Raw genomic sequence first — 16,191 nt, forward strand, 5'->3', positions numbered from 1 at the left:
TCCCTCGGATGGGGGCGGGGGCAATGTGATCTCTTCATAGGAAACATTGGTCCATTTCTATGTTTTATTATTGTTATGACTGGCTTCTTGGTCACCTTCCCCAGGTAAACAGTGCGGGGTAGATACAGGCAGGGAATTCCAAAGGCTGTTGCAGGTGAGAGAAGAAGTCGCTTGGGTCTGGGTAGAAGGACTTCATTCGGTACCTCTTGGTCTAGAGTGGAGCTGGCCAAGGTGAGGCAGCCCTGTTGAAAGTGGAGTCTCAGCTATCATGTTACTTCTGTGGGTGAATCAGCGAGTGAGTTTCAGACATCCTGGGGCACAGGCGGGCAGAGAAGCACAAGGCCTCCCGTTTTGTGTATGACACCCCGAGTGTCTTGAATCCCACCCCTGCCCACTCTCTCCAGCTCACAGAGACCTCGTCACGCTACGCCCGGAAGATCTCAGGCACGACAGCCCTGCAGGAAGCGCTGAAGGAGAAGCAGCAGCACATTGAGCAGCTGCTGGCTGAGCGTGACTTGGAGAGGGCCGAAGTAGCCAAGGCCACCAGCCATATCTGTGAGGTGGAGAAGGAGATTGCCCTGCTGAAGACACAGCATGAGCAGGTGGGTAGCTGGCAGGCTCCAGGTGCGCCAAACACCTCTTCCCACAGGGCTGGAGAAGCCACGGGTGGTCATGGAAACTAGAAACCCAGAGCACAGTGCACAGCCTCCAGCCAGCTCAACAGTTTGGAAAGTCTCTCTACTAGCTCAATTGGTTTGGGCCTCTAACAGGCAGCTTGTTTGAGAGGGTTCCCCTACATAAGCTGAAGGGGCAGGGCCTTAGTGAGTTTTGTCAGTTTCAGGGACTTCCTGAAGTTATTGAGTCGTTTATTTCCTGAGTTTTCACAAGCTTCCCTACAAGATGGATGGTTTTACTTCCCTTTAGAACATCCTGAGTTTTAACAGCTTGCCTCCGAGATAGGATTCCTTCTACGGGCCCATCTTGGAGGGAGGCCCATAACGATCAAGTGCAGAACCGGCCTTTAAACCTGTGCTTCCTGCTTTTAGTACTCCCATACCAGTACTAGGTCAGAGGAGACTTTTCTGTTTTTGCTGTTTTTTTTTTAGACAGAGGAGGCTCCCTTTGTAGCCCAGGCTGGCCTGGAGCTCACCCTGTTATCCAGGCTAGCCTCAAACTCTTTACACTCCTGCCCCCTCCTCCCAGGTACTGGAATTACAGGTGAGAACCACCGTGCCTGGATGAATTTCTCTCGCTCTCTTTTGTTTTTTGTTTTTGTTTTTTTTTTCAAGACATGGTTTTTCTGTGTTGCCCTAACTGTCCTGGAACTCAGTCTGTAGACCAGGCTGGCCTCAAACTCAGAGAGTTCCTCCCACCTCTGCCTCTCGAGTGCTGGGATTAAAAGCGTGTACCAACACTGACTGACCAGTTTTTCTCTTTTTCTAAAAGCCTTTTGGGACATTTTAATTTATTTGTTTTTTGAGAGAGCATTATGTGTATCACAGTGTGCACGTGGAGGTCAGAGGACAACTGGGGGGCGTCCATTCTCTCTGTCCATCATGTGGACACCGTGGATTGAACTCTGGCCACCAGGCTTGGCGTCTCTACCCACTGAGCCATTTTTCTTTCTTCCCCCTTCCCCGCTTCCCCTGCTTCTCCGCTTTGGTGATAGTTGAGGTAGTGGGGTTGAGGCGCGTGTAGCTCAGTGGTTGATCGCTTGTCTCGTGTGTGTAGCCTTAAGTTCCACCCTCGGCATCACACACACACACACACACACACACACACACACACACAGAATTACGTCTGTTGACACCCACCATGCTGTGTCCAGCTTCCTAACTGAAATGGTCATCTCTAGGGTAGGACTGCTCATGTGTCAGATAATGCTTGGGGCACACACATCTGTGGAATATATTTCAGAGATAGAGCCTCTTACCCTCAGCCTAGGGTTTATTGTTACCTATCCTAACCGTTTTTCTGATGTTTGTATGAATGTATTTTTGCAACAATAGAGATCCAGCCTCGGGGTTTATACATATTAGGCCTGCTTCCCCCACGGAGCCAAATTTCCCAGACTCCTGCTTTTTTCCCCCTTTTTCTTGAAACAGTCTTACTTTGTAGCACAGGGTAGCCAAACTCAAGCTTCTTCCCTCCCCAAGTGTTGCGACCACAGAGCTGCACCGTTAAACACCCGACTTTAATGTCTGTCTGCTGCGTGAGGTCCTGCTCTGGGCCCCTGGGCCCATTTGTGAGCTAGCTTGTCCACTTTGTCCTTCTCCGGGTGTTGGGAGCTTGGATTAATCCAGTCGCATCAGTGTTGGGATGTTTAGTAGTAGAGTACTTGTCTAAAGACCCTAGAGAGGGGTCGGGGGCGTGGCTTAGCATTAGAGCACTTGCCTAGCCTATACAAGGCTCTGGGTTTGATCCCCAGTAGTAAACAAAACAAAACAAAAAACCCCACTATCTTAAAGCCAACCTCATCCCTGTGTTTGGAGGATCCTAGGGCACATGCGTGCGCGCGCGCGCACACACACACACACACACACACACACACACACACACACACACACACTGTGGGCCCTCTGCTTCCTTCCCTGCTGAGCCTTCTCTCTTCATGCGCCTGGTTGAGGCCAACAAGGGACAGGAAGCGTGGGTCTCCTCTCCTGCACCATCCCCTGTCTCTGTCCTGTCCCTGGGAGAAGGCTGGAATTGACTGACCCTATCTATCCTGGCCTTGCTCCGGGTCAGTATGTTGCAGAAGCCGAGGAGAAGCTGCAGCGGGCACGGTTGCTGGTGGAAAACGTGAGGAAAGAGAAAGTGGACCTGTCCAATCAGCTGGAGGAGGAGAGGAGGTATGTCCCTGGCACCTACAGAGCCCAGTGAAAAGGGGGGAGGGGTAGAAGAAGGGGGTGTCGGGTGTGATGACAGCATAGTCCTGTCTGTAATCCTAGTACTTGGGAGCTGAAGTAGGTGGATCAGTAGTTCCAGCCTAGCCTGGGCTACCTGGGCAACCTAGCGCAACAAAATAAAAAAGCAAACAAAAAAAATGTGGTTGGGGCCGGGCGGTGGTGGCGCACGCCCTTAATCCCAGCACTTGGGAGGCAGAGGTAGGCGGATCTCCGTGAGTTCGAGGCCAGCCTGGTCTACAGAGCTATTTTCAGGACAGGAACCAAAAGCTATGGAGAAACCCTGTCTCGAAAATTAAAAAAAAAATGTGGTTGGGAATGTAGCTTAGTTGGTAACGTGTTTGTCTAGCATACACAAAGCCCTGGGCTGGAGTCCCAGGACCACATGAACTGGGAGCTGTGTTCGATGCCTGTAATTTTGACATCGGGAAGGTAGAAGATGGAGGATCAGGAGTTCAGGGTCCTGATCAGCTACGTAGTGAGTCTGAGACCAGCCTGGGCTACATAAGACCCTGTCTCAGAAAGAGAGCTAATTTTTTTTTTAACAGCAAGAGCTTGGACCAGGTATGATGGTTCACATTTATAAGCCCAGCACTAAGGAGGCTGAGGCAGGAGGATTGCTGACAGCTTGAGGATAGCTTGGACTGTATATATAGCAGATTTCCTGTCAGATTGAGCCACATAACGAGATGTTATCTGAAGCCCTCTGAAGAGGAGCTGGAGCTTAGTGCGAGAGAGCCTGTTGAACCTGCGCAAGCCTGGCTTTCATCACTAGGCAGGAATTGTGGCCTTGGGTTCTTTTAAAAAATGCTTGAATCTGGGTGGTGGTGGTGCATGCCTTTAATCCCAATAAAGGCAGGTGGATCTCTGTGAGTTAGAGACCAGCCGGGTCTACAGAGTAAATTCTAGTCAGAGCTACACAGAAAAACTTGTCTCAAAAAAAAAAAGTGTGTGTGTGTGGTCTCTATGTGTGCACATGTATGAACATCAGCGAACTACCTGTGGACATTAGTTCCTTTCACTGTGAGTCCTGGGTATTGAACTTAGCTCACCAAGCTTTGCGGCAAGCACCTTTACTCACTGAGCCATCTTGCTGGCCCATACATCAATTTTTGCGATTGCCCCAAGGATGGAGCAGAAGTTCCTCCAACTCCCGGTTCCCTAGAAAAGCCCTTAACCAACGTGGGGGACATGAGCACGCTAATGCAGACCCAGAGACCCATAGAAAGATACAGACTTTGCCCATCAGCCCCAACCAGAGACACAGGGCCTGTCTTCTTCCTGGGTCTCCTGCTGGGATATAGGGCTGATCCTTCCCAAAAGATGACAATTTCTGTCTGTATGGTCCTTCCTTCCCCCATGCTGGCAGCAGCCCCCAGTCTTGACACCCCCATTTGCATCTGTTTTGGGCATTCCGCCAAGTCCTGCAGTTACAGTCTCACTGGGGGGAAATGAGGGTTTATTTATATCTGCATGAGATGGTAGTCTGGCCCACACATCTGGTTCCCATGGAGATGCATCTCATGCCAGAAAAAAAAAATAGTCTTTTAAAGCATCCTGAGGTGGGGGCTGGGAGATGGCTCCGTTGGTAAAGCGCCTGCTACAGAAAGGCCGGGATTCAGATCCCTCGCTATAAGACAGGCGTGCTCACACAGGTCTTTAACCCTTGCATTAGCTATACAAAGACGGAGCCCCCTGGCCAGTCTGTCCAGTTTGTATCACCAGGTTCAGTGAGAGCCTCTGCCTCGAAAGGTGAGCCAGGCACCTTTGAAAAGTACAGGGGAGGCAGAGGCAGGCGGGTCTCTGTGAGGTCAAGGCCAAGCCTAACTAGTGAGCTTCTTCAGGTTAGACAGGGCTACATAGTGAGGCCTTGTCTCAGACAAATCAAAACAACAACACTGAGAACCCAGCAGCACGACACGACAGAGGAGAGAGCTAGAGAATGACCCCCTGATGGAGTCCCAGGGCCATGGCCCAGCGGGAAGAGCGCTATCATTACAAACATGAAGACCCGAGTTCAAATCCCCAGCACTCATGGAAAGCTGGTATAGCTGCTTATGCTTGTAAACCTGCTGTTGGAGGGATGGGCAGAGCCACAAGGATCGTTAGGGCTTTCTGGCTGCCATTCTAGCTTCAGGTTCAGTGAGAGACTCTGTCTCAAGGGACTAAGGCAGGCAGTGGCGGAACAGAACACCCGATGCCCTCTTCTGGCCTCTGGGCACACACACACCATCAAGCCGTGGCTTCCTAAACTCAGATACATAAGCTAGGTACAAGCTCCTTTCATTCAAAATAAGACATCGTGGGGGCTGTGTTCACCAAGGGCCTCGATGCGGGTCCCAGCATTGTGTAGTGTCACTGGCCCCCGTCACCTTATAGGTATACCTCAGCTCAAACCAATGGTTGCATGAGCTAGTGCTGTGTCCTGCTCTGTGCTTGTTTGGCATGTGTACAGGTGAATGTGTGTCCCCTGAAGGGAGCCCCTGACTCCCGCAGTGGGGTCCTGGGGACCTTCTACATCAGTGGAAACCCAGAAAATGCATGCTGGGACCTCAGCTCTCAACTTGGAGGATGAGAGTGGAGTTAGTGAATAGGAAGTCTCCTGGCCTCCCTCATCCTCTTTGCTGAGAGAGGACCACATGGCGAAGTATGCCCACTGAAGAGCCACGGTCCTGAGTTGGCATGGGTTCTTTGTTGTTGTTTTTTATTTATTTATGTGTTTGTTTGTTTGTTTGTTTGTTTGAGACAGGGTTTCTCTGTAGCTTTGGAACCTATTCTGGAACTAGCCCTTATAGACCAGGCTGGCCTCGAACTCACAGAGATCCGCCTGCCTCTGCTTCTCGAGTGCTGGGATTAAAGGTGTGTGCTACTACTGCCCGGCCCAGCTTTGTTTTTTTTTTCTGGAGTTTTGTTTTGTTTTTTGGATTTGTTTGTTTTGTTTTTCAATATAGGGTTTCTATGTGTAACAGTCCTGGATGTCCTGGAACTAGCTCTGTAGACCAGGCTGGCCTTAAATTCACTGAGATCACCTGCCTCTGCCTCCCCAGTGCTGGGACCACCGCCCAGCCCTGATTTGGTGTTCTGAGGCAAGGTCTCACTTTGTAACTCAGGCTGCCCTCTTAACTCTCAAACCTCCTGCCTTGACCTTCCAGTGCTATGCTCCACCACAGCTGGCTCAGACTATTGTCCTCTGTCTTCTGTGGACATCCTGAGAGGAAGGAGGCTTGTATTCAGTGCAGTAGGCTTCCAGGAGGCTCTGTCCCTCCTCAACTAGAGGATTCAAGGTAGTTCCTGGCTATATAGGGACAGACTCTTCTGAAGTTCAAGATTGCTTCCCTAGGTCTTCTGATGTTTCCGTCTTTATAGCTGGCCTGATGCACATCCACTTGTCTTTGTGCGTGCACATGTGTGCACGTGTGTGTGCGCGTGTGTGCACACTTGTGCATGCGTGAGTGTGTGTGCTTGTGTGCGCACGCGTGTGCACATTATGTCCTTGGCTGCAAAAGCCCACCTCTGCCTCTTTTCCTGTCCACAGGAAGGTGGAGGACCTGCAGTTCCGGGTGGAAGAAGAATCCATCACCAAAGGAGACCTAGAGGTAACGGATGCTGTCCTCCTCTGCTCACTTGGCACTCTAGGACCAGTCCTTGCCATGGGAAATTACCTTGGCATTCAGGCAGCAAGCCTAGACCTCCTTGGAGAGGCCTGGGTGACTCGGAGTCAAAGGCCCTCTCCATGGAAGAGTAGAGGAGGGGCAGCCTTAGGACATCTGGTGTTAGAAATGGGCATAGCTGTGTTCCAGGAATCCAGGGGACACCACACTGTTGGTTGAAGGTAGAGTTGGGACAGACGAGGTCACTGACGTTTTAGGACTTTACCTAACAACATAGGAGCTGGACTCCTGGGGTCATAGACAAAGGCCTGGCTAGAAGGAGCAGTTGGGATCACAGAATTTACAGATGCCTGCTGGGGCTGTGTCTCTGTTGGCAGAGTGCTTGCCTAGCACTCAGGAGCTGAGTTCAAGGTCATCCTCAGCTAGCTAGTGAGTTTAAGGCTAGCCTGGGCTACATGAAGGGGGAAAGAAGCGCCAGAGCTCAAGAAAGTAGAGACTATCCCAGGGCTGTAACCAGCTAACAGGTGTGGGCACCAGAGATGGCGATTGCTGGGTTCTGGTTGGTCCTGTACCCTCTCCATTTTGCCACCTGTATACATGGTGCAGACGCAGCTGAGATCATCCATAACCAGTAAACACACTGTGCTGAATGAGGGACTAGGGGCCTTAGGTCCATTCAGGGGCACCTAGCCCTGCCACTAAAGCCTGGGGAGACCTCTGGGGTCAGGAGGCCACCCTTGGCTACCTTTTCTGTTGTGTCTCCCAACGTTCCCTTGGAGCGGCCAAGTGGGTCTGCGATGCCTCTGGCCCATTCGGCCGCTGGAAGCCACTTCCCTTTGGCAGCCCTGGGCTTCCTCCACGGTCGAAGTCCATTACAGGCCGTCAGGCACAAGTGCCCATTCCTGCGGGGTTTGTTTAAATGCAGCTGAGACCCAGTGGTCTGCATGCATGACTAATTCCCAGGTCCCCGAAGGACCTTAGAAGGCCCAGCCATAGGTCATTTCTGGGTTCCAGACTGGTCTGGGCTTGGTGGCACCCTAGCTTTCTAGGGCAGCTGAGAAGGACAATTGCAAGTTCAGGGCTAGCCTGGGCTACATACCAAGTCCAACTCAGTCTGCGCTTCTTAGCAAGACCCGTAACTCAGTCTGTAGAGTGCATACTTAGCATCTGTGAGGCCTGGGGTTCAAACCTCAGCATGGTAGCGCGTGCCGGTAATCCTAGCATAGGAGGTAGAGGCCGGGGAATAGGCATTACAGTCATCTTTGGCTGCATGGCAAATTGAAGGCTGGTCTGGTCTAAGACAGGCAGGCCGACATAGTAAGAACCTGTCTTTTAAACAACGATAAAAATTGGACATGGTGACACACACCTGTGATCCCAGGCCTTAGGAAGTAGAAGCAGGAGGTCAGGGCCAACCTCAGCTATGCTCTGGGTTTGAGGGCAACCTGGGATAAATGGATAAATGAGACCCAAGAAGGAAGAGAGGGAGAGAAAGAAAAAGGAAGAAGCCATTAGGATTATGTTTTTGTTACAAAGGGACAGGACAGGTGGTTGTGTCTGGCTTATCTGACGGGCAGCAGCCCCCCTGCAGAGGACAGGTGGGTGGGTTTGTGGGGTGCAGGGTCTGCCAGATCTGAGCCCCCTCCACCTGCTCCCATCAACAGAGGGCTCAGGCAGGGAAATGCACACATTCAAGGAACTGGAGCCAGCCAGGGTGGTGCCAGGTGCGAGCAGACCCTTGGTGACCCTGGTCAGCCGGTCTGTCTGCTGCCTGTCTGTCTGGTCTCTTACTACATCTGCTTCCTGTTTCAGCGTGCCAGACATTATCACCCAGTTATCCCCCGGAGAGAATCTGGTTGGTCCCAGGACTGCCAATAGTCTGGCGCGGGCATCGAGGAAGGGGGACAGGGCAAACGGTGTACAGCCAGTTTAGCCAGAAGGGCTGTGGCATCCAGTTTTGATTTTTTACTCCAAAGACTAAATTGTGATTTGGAGCAGCCAGAGTGGGAACCGTGCTAACGTCCAGTTTATCCCCGCACACACTTGGTTTGGCTTGGGTTTTTTTCAAGATGGCTCAGGCTGGCCTGGGACTTAGAATTCTCCTGCCTCAGCCTGCAAACATCAGGATTGCAGGCTTGTGTCCATGCTGCTTTCCCTACCCATCTTAAAAGGCAAACCCAGGGGCTTTAGAGATGGCTCAGTGGTCCAGAGCACTCGCTACACTTCCAGAGAACCCGGGGTTGGTTCCCAGATGGCTCCCAGCCTCCTTATCACCAGCTCCAAGGGTTGTAGTGCCGTTTTCTGACCTCCATGGGGACTACATGGACACCAGGAACACACACACACACACACACACACACACACACACACACACTTTTTAAAAATATTTTTTTGAAAAAAATCAAAACTAGCTGGGTGGTGGCAGTACACACCTTTAATCCCAGCACTTGGGAGGCAGAGGCAGGTGGATATCTGTGAGTTTGAGGCCAGCATGCTTCTACAGAGTGAGTTCCAGGATGGCCAGGGCTACATAGAGAAACCCTGTCTCAAAAAAACACAAACAGACAGAAATGTGGCGCCACAGAGATGACTCAGTGGTTAAGAGAACTTGCTATTATTGCAGAGGACCTGAATTCTGCTCCTGGCACCCACATGGTGGCTCACAACCACCTGTAACTCCAGTTCCAGGGCATCTGATACCTTCTAGCCTCCAAGGGCACTGCACATACATGGTATTATACATACATGCAGGCGATACACTTGCACACATGAAAATAAATACATAAATAGAAAAAAGAGTAAGTCAAAACCAAGGCCTGGGGGTTTGGCTCAGCAGTAGATAACGGGGGGCCTAGAAACCCATATTGGGGGGCCTAGGGACATTGGGGGCATGACTCAGCAGAACACCTGTGTAGGACCCCCTAGTTAGGGGCCCACGATGAGGACAATCAACAGAGAGCTTAAGTTTGGACCCCTAGCGTTCTCCTTAGAAACGGGCATTGTGCATGTCTAACCCCGTGGCTGAGGAGCTAGAGACCGGGTCCCTGGAGACAAGCTGGCTGGCCTAGCCAGGGAGCTCTGGTGTCAATGAGTCCCTGCCTCTGAAAACAGGATGGAGATTGGTTAAGGTCTGGTATCCACCTCTGGTCTGGTCTACACACACACACACACACACACACACACACACACACACACACACCCCAAAGTCAAAATTGAAAGCCTGAACCCTGTCCTAAAGAGAACACTTGATCCCCTTGGGCCAGGTCACCCCATCCTTTACTGTCCTCGTGACTAAGCTCATTATTGCTCGTTAGGCCTCCCTCTCCCCCTTCCTTTCCTGAGTGGTTGGTATTGGGTTCCAATCTTCCAGTCTCCACGGCTGGCCACTTCTTCCTGGCATCTGAATATTATTCCTGATGTCTAAGCCCCGCCCACCCCTTCAGACTTGCTGCAGGGTTGTGGGGGTGGGGGAGATGTCACTTTAACCTGTGTTTCCCTAAGGGTGAGTTGCACCCTCCCCACTCTCCCGAGACAAACCTGGTTTCCATTCTGGTCTCTTAGGAGTACCCCAGGGTGTGTGTCCTTCCCACCTCCCTGCTGACTTGCAAAGATCCATCACGGGCCACCCGAATGCCAACCCTGTGCCACCCAGAGAATGTCGTGCTTTGTTCTCGAATGAAACGGGTGTTGTAAAGAGGGGGACAAAAGTGCCCTTGTACTTCACAGAGACCAGGCATCCTCTGCAGAGCCTGGGGAACGGGAAGGAGGGGGAGGGACGCCGGCCAAGCTAGGCTCCAGGAAGCCCAGTCCCCACCCAGGAGGTCTGCCGAGGAGAATCAAGATGGCGTGAGTTCTGTTAGGCAGGGGTCACCACTGGTGGGTACCTGTTATCCCAGCACTAGGGAGGCTGAGGCAGAAGGATTGTAGGTTCAAGGGCATTCGGGATTACATACTGGGTTCTAAACCAAGCTGGGCTTGGTACAGTTTTCATACTTGGGAAGTGAGGGGTCTGCCTTGACAACATAGGGAGCCCCTGGCTCCAAAAACCAACCAAACAAGCAAGCTAAACTACACAGCAAAGTCAAGATGACTTGGGAAACCCTGAGCTGTTGGGTTTTCCCCCTGAATACAGGCTTGGGTGTTTTGAAATCCTGAGATCATTATTTCATCCTCTCTGAGGATGCTATAGCTAAGACTTAAAGCCAGAAGTGAAGGCAACGCCTACATGTAAATCCAGCACTTGATTGGCTGTGTAGCAAAACCCTGCTTCGAAAGACCAAAAAGAAAACAGGTGCAGTGGTGTGCACCTTTAGTCCCAGCACTCAGGAGGCAGAGGCGTGAGAGAGTCTGTGAGCTCGAGGTCTACGTAGGGCATTCAAGGCCAGCCAGAGTTGACAAGACCGGAAGGGCTGGCAAGAGGGCCCAGAAGGTAAAGGGGCTTGCTGCCCAAACTAACAACCTGAGTTTGATCCCCGGGACCCACATGGTGGAAGGCAAGAACTAACTCCCACAAGTTGTTCTCAGACTGCTCTCGTGTGCACTGTGGCATGTGTACATGTGCCTGCACGCACACGCGCACATGCATGCAATAAATGAATAAATGTAATTAGCAAAAAAGAAAGAAATGGCTGGGTGGTGGTGGCACACTTGTTTGATCCTGGGACTTAGAGGCAGGCTGAACTCTGTGCATTTGAGGCCGGCCTATAGTCTACAAAGTGGGTTCCAGGACAGCCAGGACTGTTACACAGAGAAACCCTGCCTTGGGGTGGGGAGGGAGAAGACCCTTAAAGAAGCCCACAGGCTCCCAGAGAGGCAGCAGGAAATGGCAGGACTTAGGAGTCAGAAGAGGTGGTGGTGGCGCACGCCTTTAATCCCAGCACTTGGGAGGCAGAGGCAAGCGGATCTCTGTGAGTTCGAGACCAGCCTGGGCTACAAGAGCTAGTTCCAGGACAGGCTCCAAAACCACAGAGAAACCCTGCCTCAAAAAAAAAAAAAAAAAAAAGAGTCAGAAGAGGAAATTAGGGAAGCTATTGCCACGGCATCGCCAGAGGCTGGCAAGAAATGGTTCCCACAGCCTCCTCTGTTTGAATATACTTACGGCTATGCTACCATGAGGGGAGGACACCCAGCCCCTCACGCACCCCACTTCTGAGATCTTCTCTCTCTTCCCCCCAAGAGAATCCGGCTCATTGATCTATTTTCACAGTCTTGTTCACTGAAGATGACGCCTCCTCTCTTTCTCTTTCTCCTTCTCTTTTTCTCTCTCACTCCCGTTCTTTCTTTCTCCGGCTTCCTGTTCCCCGTGCCCTCCTCCCCACACCCCTGCCTTCCTTGTCTGCCCTGCCATCCCTCTCCCCTCCCTGGGTGGAGCAGACCCAGACCCAGCTGGAGCACGCGCGCATTGGGGAGTTGGAGCAGAGCCTGCTATTGGAGAAGGCGCAGGCCGAGCGGCTGCTCAGAGAATTAGCGGATAACAGGGTAAAACGCGCCCGCCACCGCCACCCACCTGGCCGTCGCCTCGGCCCCTCGATACCCCCCTTGCCTGTTTCATTTCCTCAGCCATCGTGATGGCCGCTTTCCCTTTTTAGAATTTCCTTCCGTGCTCCCCTCTGGGACGGAAGTTGAGATTTGATTCAGGCTCACTGTGGCTCTTTGGGAAGGGGGTATTGGTCCTCTGGGATTGCTTCCAAGTTCATGGTTACTTGAGCCAAGGCATCTCTCGGAGACCGTCCCCTGAGCCTCCTTCCTGTCCATCGCGACAAAGAAGCCTCCTGGGAGTGGTCTTAGCGGTCTCAGGTGGACACGGCTTCCTTGTCCATGCTGCCTCGGAGGTCAGAGATAGCAATGCAGATAGATTGCTCTAGCCCAGAGAGTCTTAGGGTGGCAGCAGAGAGCCAACCTGGAGGATCTCTGGGGCTCAAGCAGTGGGGCTTTTCGTATGTTGGGATATCCCCAAAGAATGGAACTATGTCAGTCTCCAAGTCTGAACATAGCCAGAAGTGTGTCAAGGAGGCCATAAGAAGCTGCATTTGGGACAATGGTCCCGTCAATCCTAGGGTGTGGTTCTGTGTCCCACACTCGAGACCCAGCTGGCCCTTCCACACCTGTTGTACGTGCACTGTGCATGTGTCCGTACAGTGTCCAACCCAGCTGTAGCTCTGTGGGGAGGAGCTGGACCAAACAGCAAGCATTGATCAGGAAAACTTCCTTACAGACAGGCTTGAGGCAAGGGCCCTGTTTCTGCTTGGTGGCCATAGCGCCATGCAGGGCACGTGGGCATTGGAGACACATTCATATGCACACTGGCCATTGCCTGGTGATCATACACCCTGTGTGCTTTGTGTGCCAGAATATTGTGTGCGGAGAAACTCACTAGACGGATTAGCGCCCTCTAGACAGGCTCAGCCAGACTGCAAGTAAGAGAAAGTTTCTCCAGCTGGTCAGAGTGGCACATACCTGCAATCCCAGCATTTGGAAAGCCGAGGCAGGAAGATTGCTGAGACAGGCATGCACCTATAACATTGGCTTCTAGAAAGTTCTAACCTCAAACTTCTCTCATGCACTGATGGGTTCTAAGTCACCTGAGCAGCAAGGCTTTGTGGTTCACCCTATCATTCGGGGTTCAGTAGGGGCCCGGAGAAAAGCCAGTACCTAGGTAGAAATAGGCACCTTCCCGTCATCTGACTCCCCTCCCTCCGTCAGGGCTTGCGTGTCTGCTACGCTCAGCCTGGGCCACTGACCCGTCTCCCTTTCTCTCACGCTAGCTCACCACAGTGGCTGAGAAGTCTCGGGTGCTGCAGTTAGAAGAGGAGCTGAGCCTGCGGCGCGGTGAAATCGAAGAGCTGCAGCAGTGTCTCCTGCAGTCGGGCCCACCACCCCAGGACCACCCTGAGGCCGCCGAGACCCTGCGGCTGCGAGAGCGACTGCTGTCGGCTAGCAAGGAGCACCAGCGAGACAGCACCCTGCTCCAGGACAAGTACGAGAAGATGCTGAAGACTTACCAGGCTGAGGTGGACAAACTCCGGGCGGCCAACGAGAAGTACGCACAGGAGGTGGCAGACCTCAAGGCCAAGGTTCAACAGGCCACCAGCGAGAACATGGGACTCATGGACAACTGGAAATCCAAGCTGGACTCCCTGGCCTCTGATCACCAGAAGTCCCTGGAGGACCTGAAAGCCACGCTGAACTCTGGCCCCGGCGCTCAGCAGAAGGAGATCGGGGAGCTGAAGGCGCTGGTGGAGGGCATCAAGATGGAACACCAGCTGGAGTTAGGCAACCTGCAGGCCAAGCACGACCTGGAGACAGCCATGCTCGGGAAGGAGAAGGAGGGCCTGCGGCAGAAACTGCAGGAGGCTCAGGAGGAGTTGGCGGGGCTGCAGCAGCACTGGAGGGCGCAATTGGAGGAGCAGGCCAGCCAGCACCGGCTTGAGCTCCAGGAGGTGCAGGACCAGTGCCGCGATGCCCAGCTGCGCGCGCAGGAGCTGGAGGGCCTGGACCTGGAGTTCCGTGGCCAGAATCGGGTCATCGAGTTCCTCAAAGAACAGATCTCCCTGGCTGAGAAGAAGATAGTGGATTACGAGACGCTGCAGAGGGAGGGAGAGCGGCTGCGGGAAAAGCTTCTGGTGGCTGAGAATAAACTCCAAGCCCTCGAGTCCCTGTGCTCTGCCCAGCACAGCCATGTAGGCTGCTCTCTGCTCCTGTGGGGCTCAGATGGGGAGGGGCTGGGAAGGTGGGGCCTCTGTGTGCTGCGTGGGGAGCATTTCCCCTGTGCCCAGAACTAGCCAAAAAGGGGCTCAAAGGGGGCCTTTTCATCTCCCTCAGAGCCATGGTGATCCTTGGGAGCAGCGTGGTCCGAGATGACCCTGTTTGGTTCTTCACAGACAGGCACGGTCTCTCTCTGCAGTGTGCCGTTCAGGGAATCAGTTGTCTGTAGCCTTTCTCCAAGGAAGAGACATTTCTCATTTATTTGTTTGTCTCAGGCTAGCCTCAAACTAAAGACTCGTCTGTGGCTGAGGATAACCCTAAGTTCCTGATCCTCTGCCTTACCTCTCGAGAGCCATGCTTACAGATGCGAGCCACCGTATTCCACTTTGCTGATATGTGTCTCTGTCTGTACGCTCGTGTGTGCACATACATATGTGCGCGTGTGTGGAGGCCAGAGGTCAACCTTGGCTGCCAGAGGTTTACCTGGCCTGGAACACCTGAGGTAGGCTAGGCTGGCTGTCTGGCTGGCCACCTAGCACTGGCGGCTTCCCAGGAGTGGGATTGAAAGTGTGTGTCACCATACCCAGCTGTGCCCGGGTTTTTTTATGTGGCTTCTGGGTCCCAAACTCAAGCCCTCCTGATTTCTTTTTTTTTTAAAGATTTATTTATTAATTATGTATACAGCATCTGCCTGCATGTATCCCTGCAGGCCAGAAGAGGGCACCAGATTTCATCACAGATGGTTGTGAGCCACCATGTGGTTGCTGGGAATTGAACTCAGGACCTCCGGAAGGACAGTCAGTGCTCTTAACTTCTGAGCCATCTCTCAGCCCCCACCCTCCTGATTTCAAGGGAAGTACTTTACCAATTGAACCATCTACCCAGATCCCCAATTTTTTTTTTCAATCAGCTTTTTCTTCCTTGGCTCCGAGTCTCCTATTTAATAAGCAGTGTAAGGGTGTCCCTGGAGGAGCCGGCCTTGGGCACTGCTGTGTGCATTCAGTGCCTATTTTATGACTGGAGCATCAAGACCGGGGTCCTAGGGATGACTGGAAAGATTCCCAAGGCAGATCTCAAGACAAGAGGCACCGATTTATTGTAATAAACCTGTTTAATCAAGGAGCTATTCACACCAGACCAATACATAATACCTGAGGAGACTGAGGTAGGAGGGTCACAAGTTTGAGGCTACAGAGCGAGTCAAAAGCCAGTTTATATGACCTAAGAGGGCAGTGGTGAAAATGAAATATTTAAAGGGGCTGGGGTGTGACTCAGCTGTAGAGCCCCTGCCTAGAATCCCCCAGTGAGGGGTTGGGGTGTGACTCAGCTGTAGAGCCCCTGCCTAGAATCCCCCAGTGAGGGGCTGGGGTGTGGCTCAGTGGTAGAGCCCCTGCCTAGAATCCCCCAGTGAGGGGCTGGAGTGTGGTTCAGTGGTAGAGCCCCTGCCTAGAGTCCCCCAGTGAGGGGCTGGGGTGTGACTCAGCGGTAGAGCCCCTGCCTAGAGTCCCCCAGTGAGGGGTTGGGGTGTGACTCAGCGGTAGAGCCCCTGCCTAGAGTCCCCCAGTGAGGGGCTGGGGTGTGGCTCAGTGGTAGAGCCCCTGCCTAGAGTCCCCAGTGAGGGGCTGGAGTGTGGCTCAGAGGTAGAGCCCCTGCCTAGAGTCCCCCAGTGAGGGGCTGGGGTGTGGCTCAGCTGTAGAGCCCCTGCCTAGAGTCCCCCAGTGAGGGGCTGGGGTGTGGCTCAGTGGTAGAGCCCCTGCCTAGAATCCCCCAGTGAGGGGCTGGGGTGTGGCTTAGTTAGAGCACCTGCCTAATATGGAAAAGGTTCTAAGGTCTGTGCTCTGTTCCTCACTCTCCAAAATCGTGGATCTGGGGCTGCAGGGGAATCCTTCAAGAGACATGGAAGCCGACCTGGGCTTTTCTTTTCTCAGAAGAATCCAAGTATGTCTGCGCCCTCTGCTGGCATACTGGGTCAT

The 16,191-nt window shown here is 52.8% G+C and overlaps 1 protein-coding gene across 2 annotated transcripts in view; it reads left to right on the plus strand.

The window, feature by feature from the left end:
• The window catches only part of Clip2 (CAP-Gly domain containing linker protein 2), a 59,945-nt gene that overhangs the window by 32,911 nt on the left and 10,843 nt on the right, over nt 1-16,191 (plus strand). Inside the window, exons 6-10 of one of the 2 annotated variants that reach the window (XM_075977277.1) lie at nt 405-602; nt 2,746-2,849; nt 6,439-6,499; nt 11,888-11,992; nt 13,279-14,193. In XM_075977277.1, coding sequence (XP_075833392.1) covers nt 405-602; nt 2,746-2,849; nt 6,439-6,499; nt 11,888-11,992; nt 13,279-14,193 — 1,383 coding nt within the window. The remainder of the gene's footprint in view (nt 1-404; nt 603-2,745; nt 2,850-6,438; nt 6,500-11,887; nt 11,993-13,278; nt 14,194-16,191) is intronic. The other variant, XM_075977287.1, reaches the window with a different exon arrangement.

The sequence above is a fragment of the Microtus pennsylvanicus genome, chromosome 1, assembly GCF_037038515.1.
Source record: "Microtus pennsylvanicus isolate mMicPen1 chromosome 1, mMicPen1.hap1, whole genome shotgun sequence".
NCBI classification, from domain to species: domain Eukaryota; kingdom Metazoa; phylum Chordata; class Mammalia; order Rodentia; family Cricetidae; genus Microtus; species Microtus pennsylvanicus.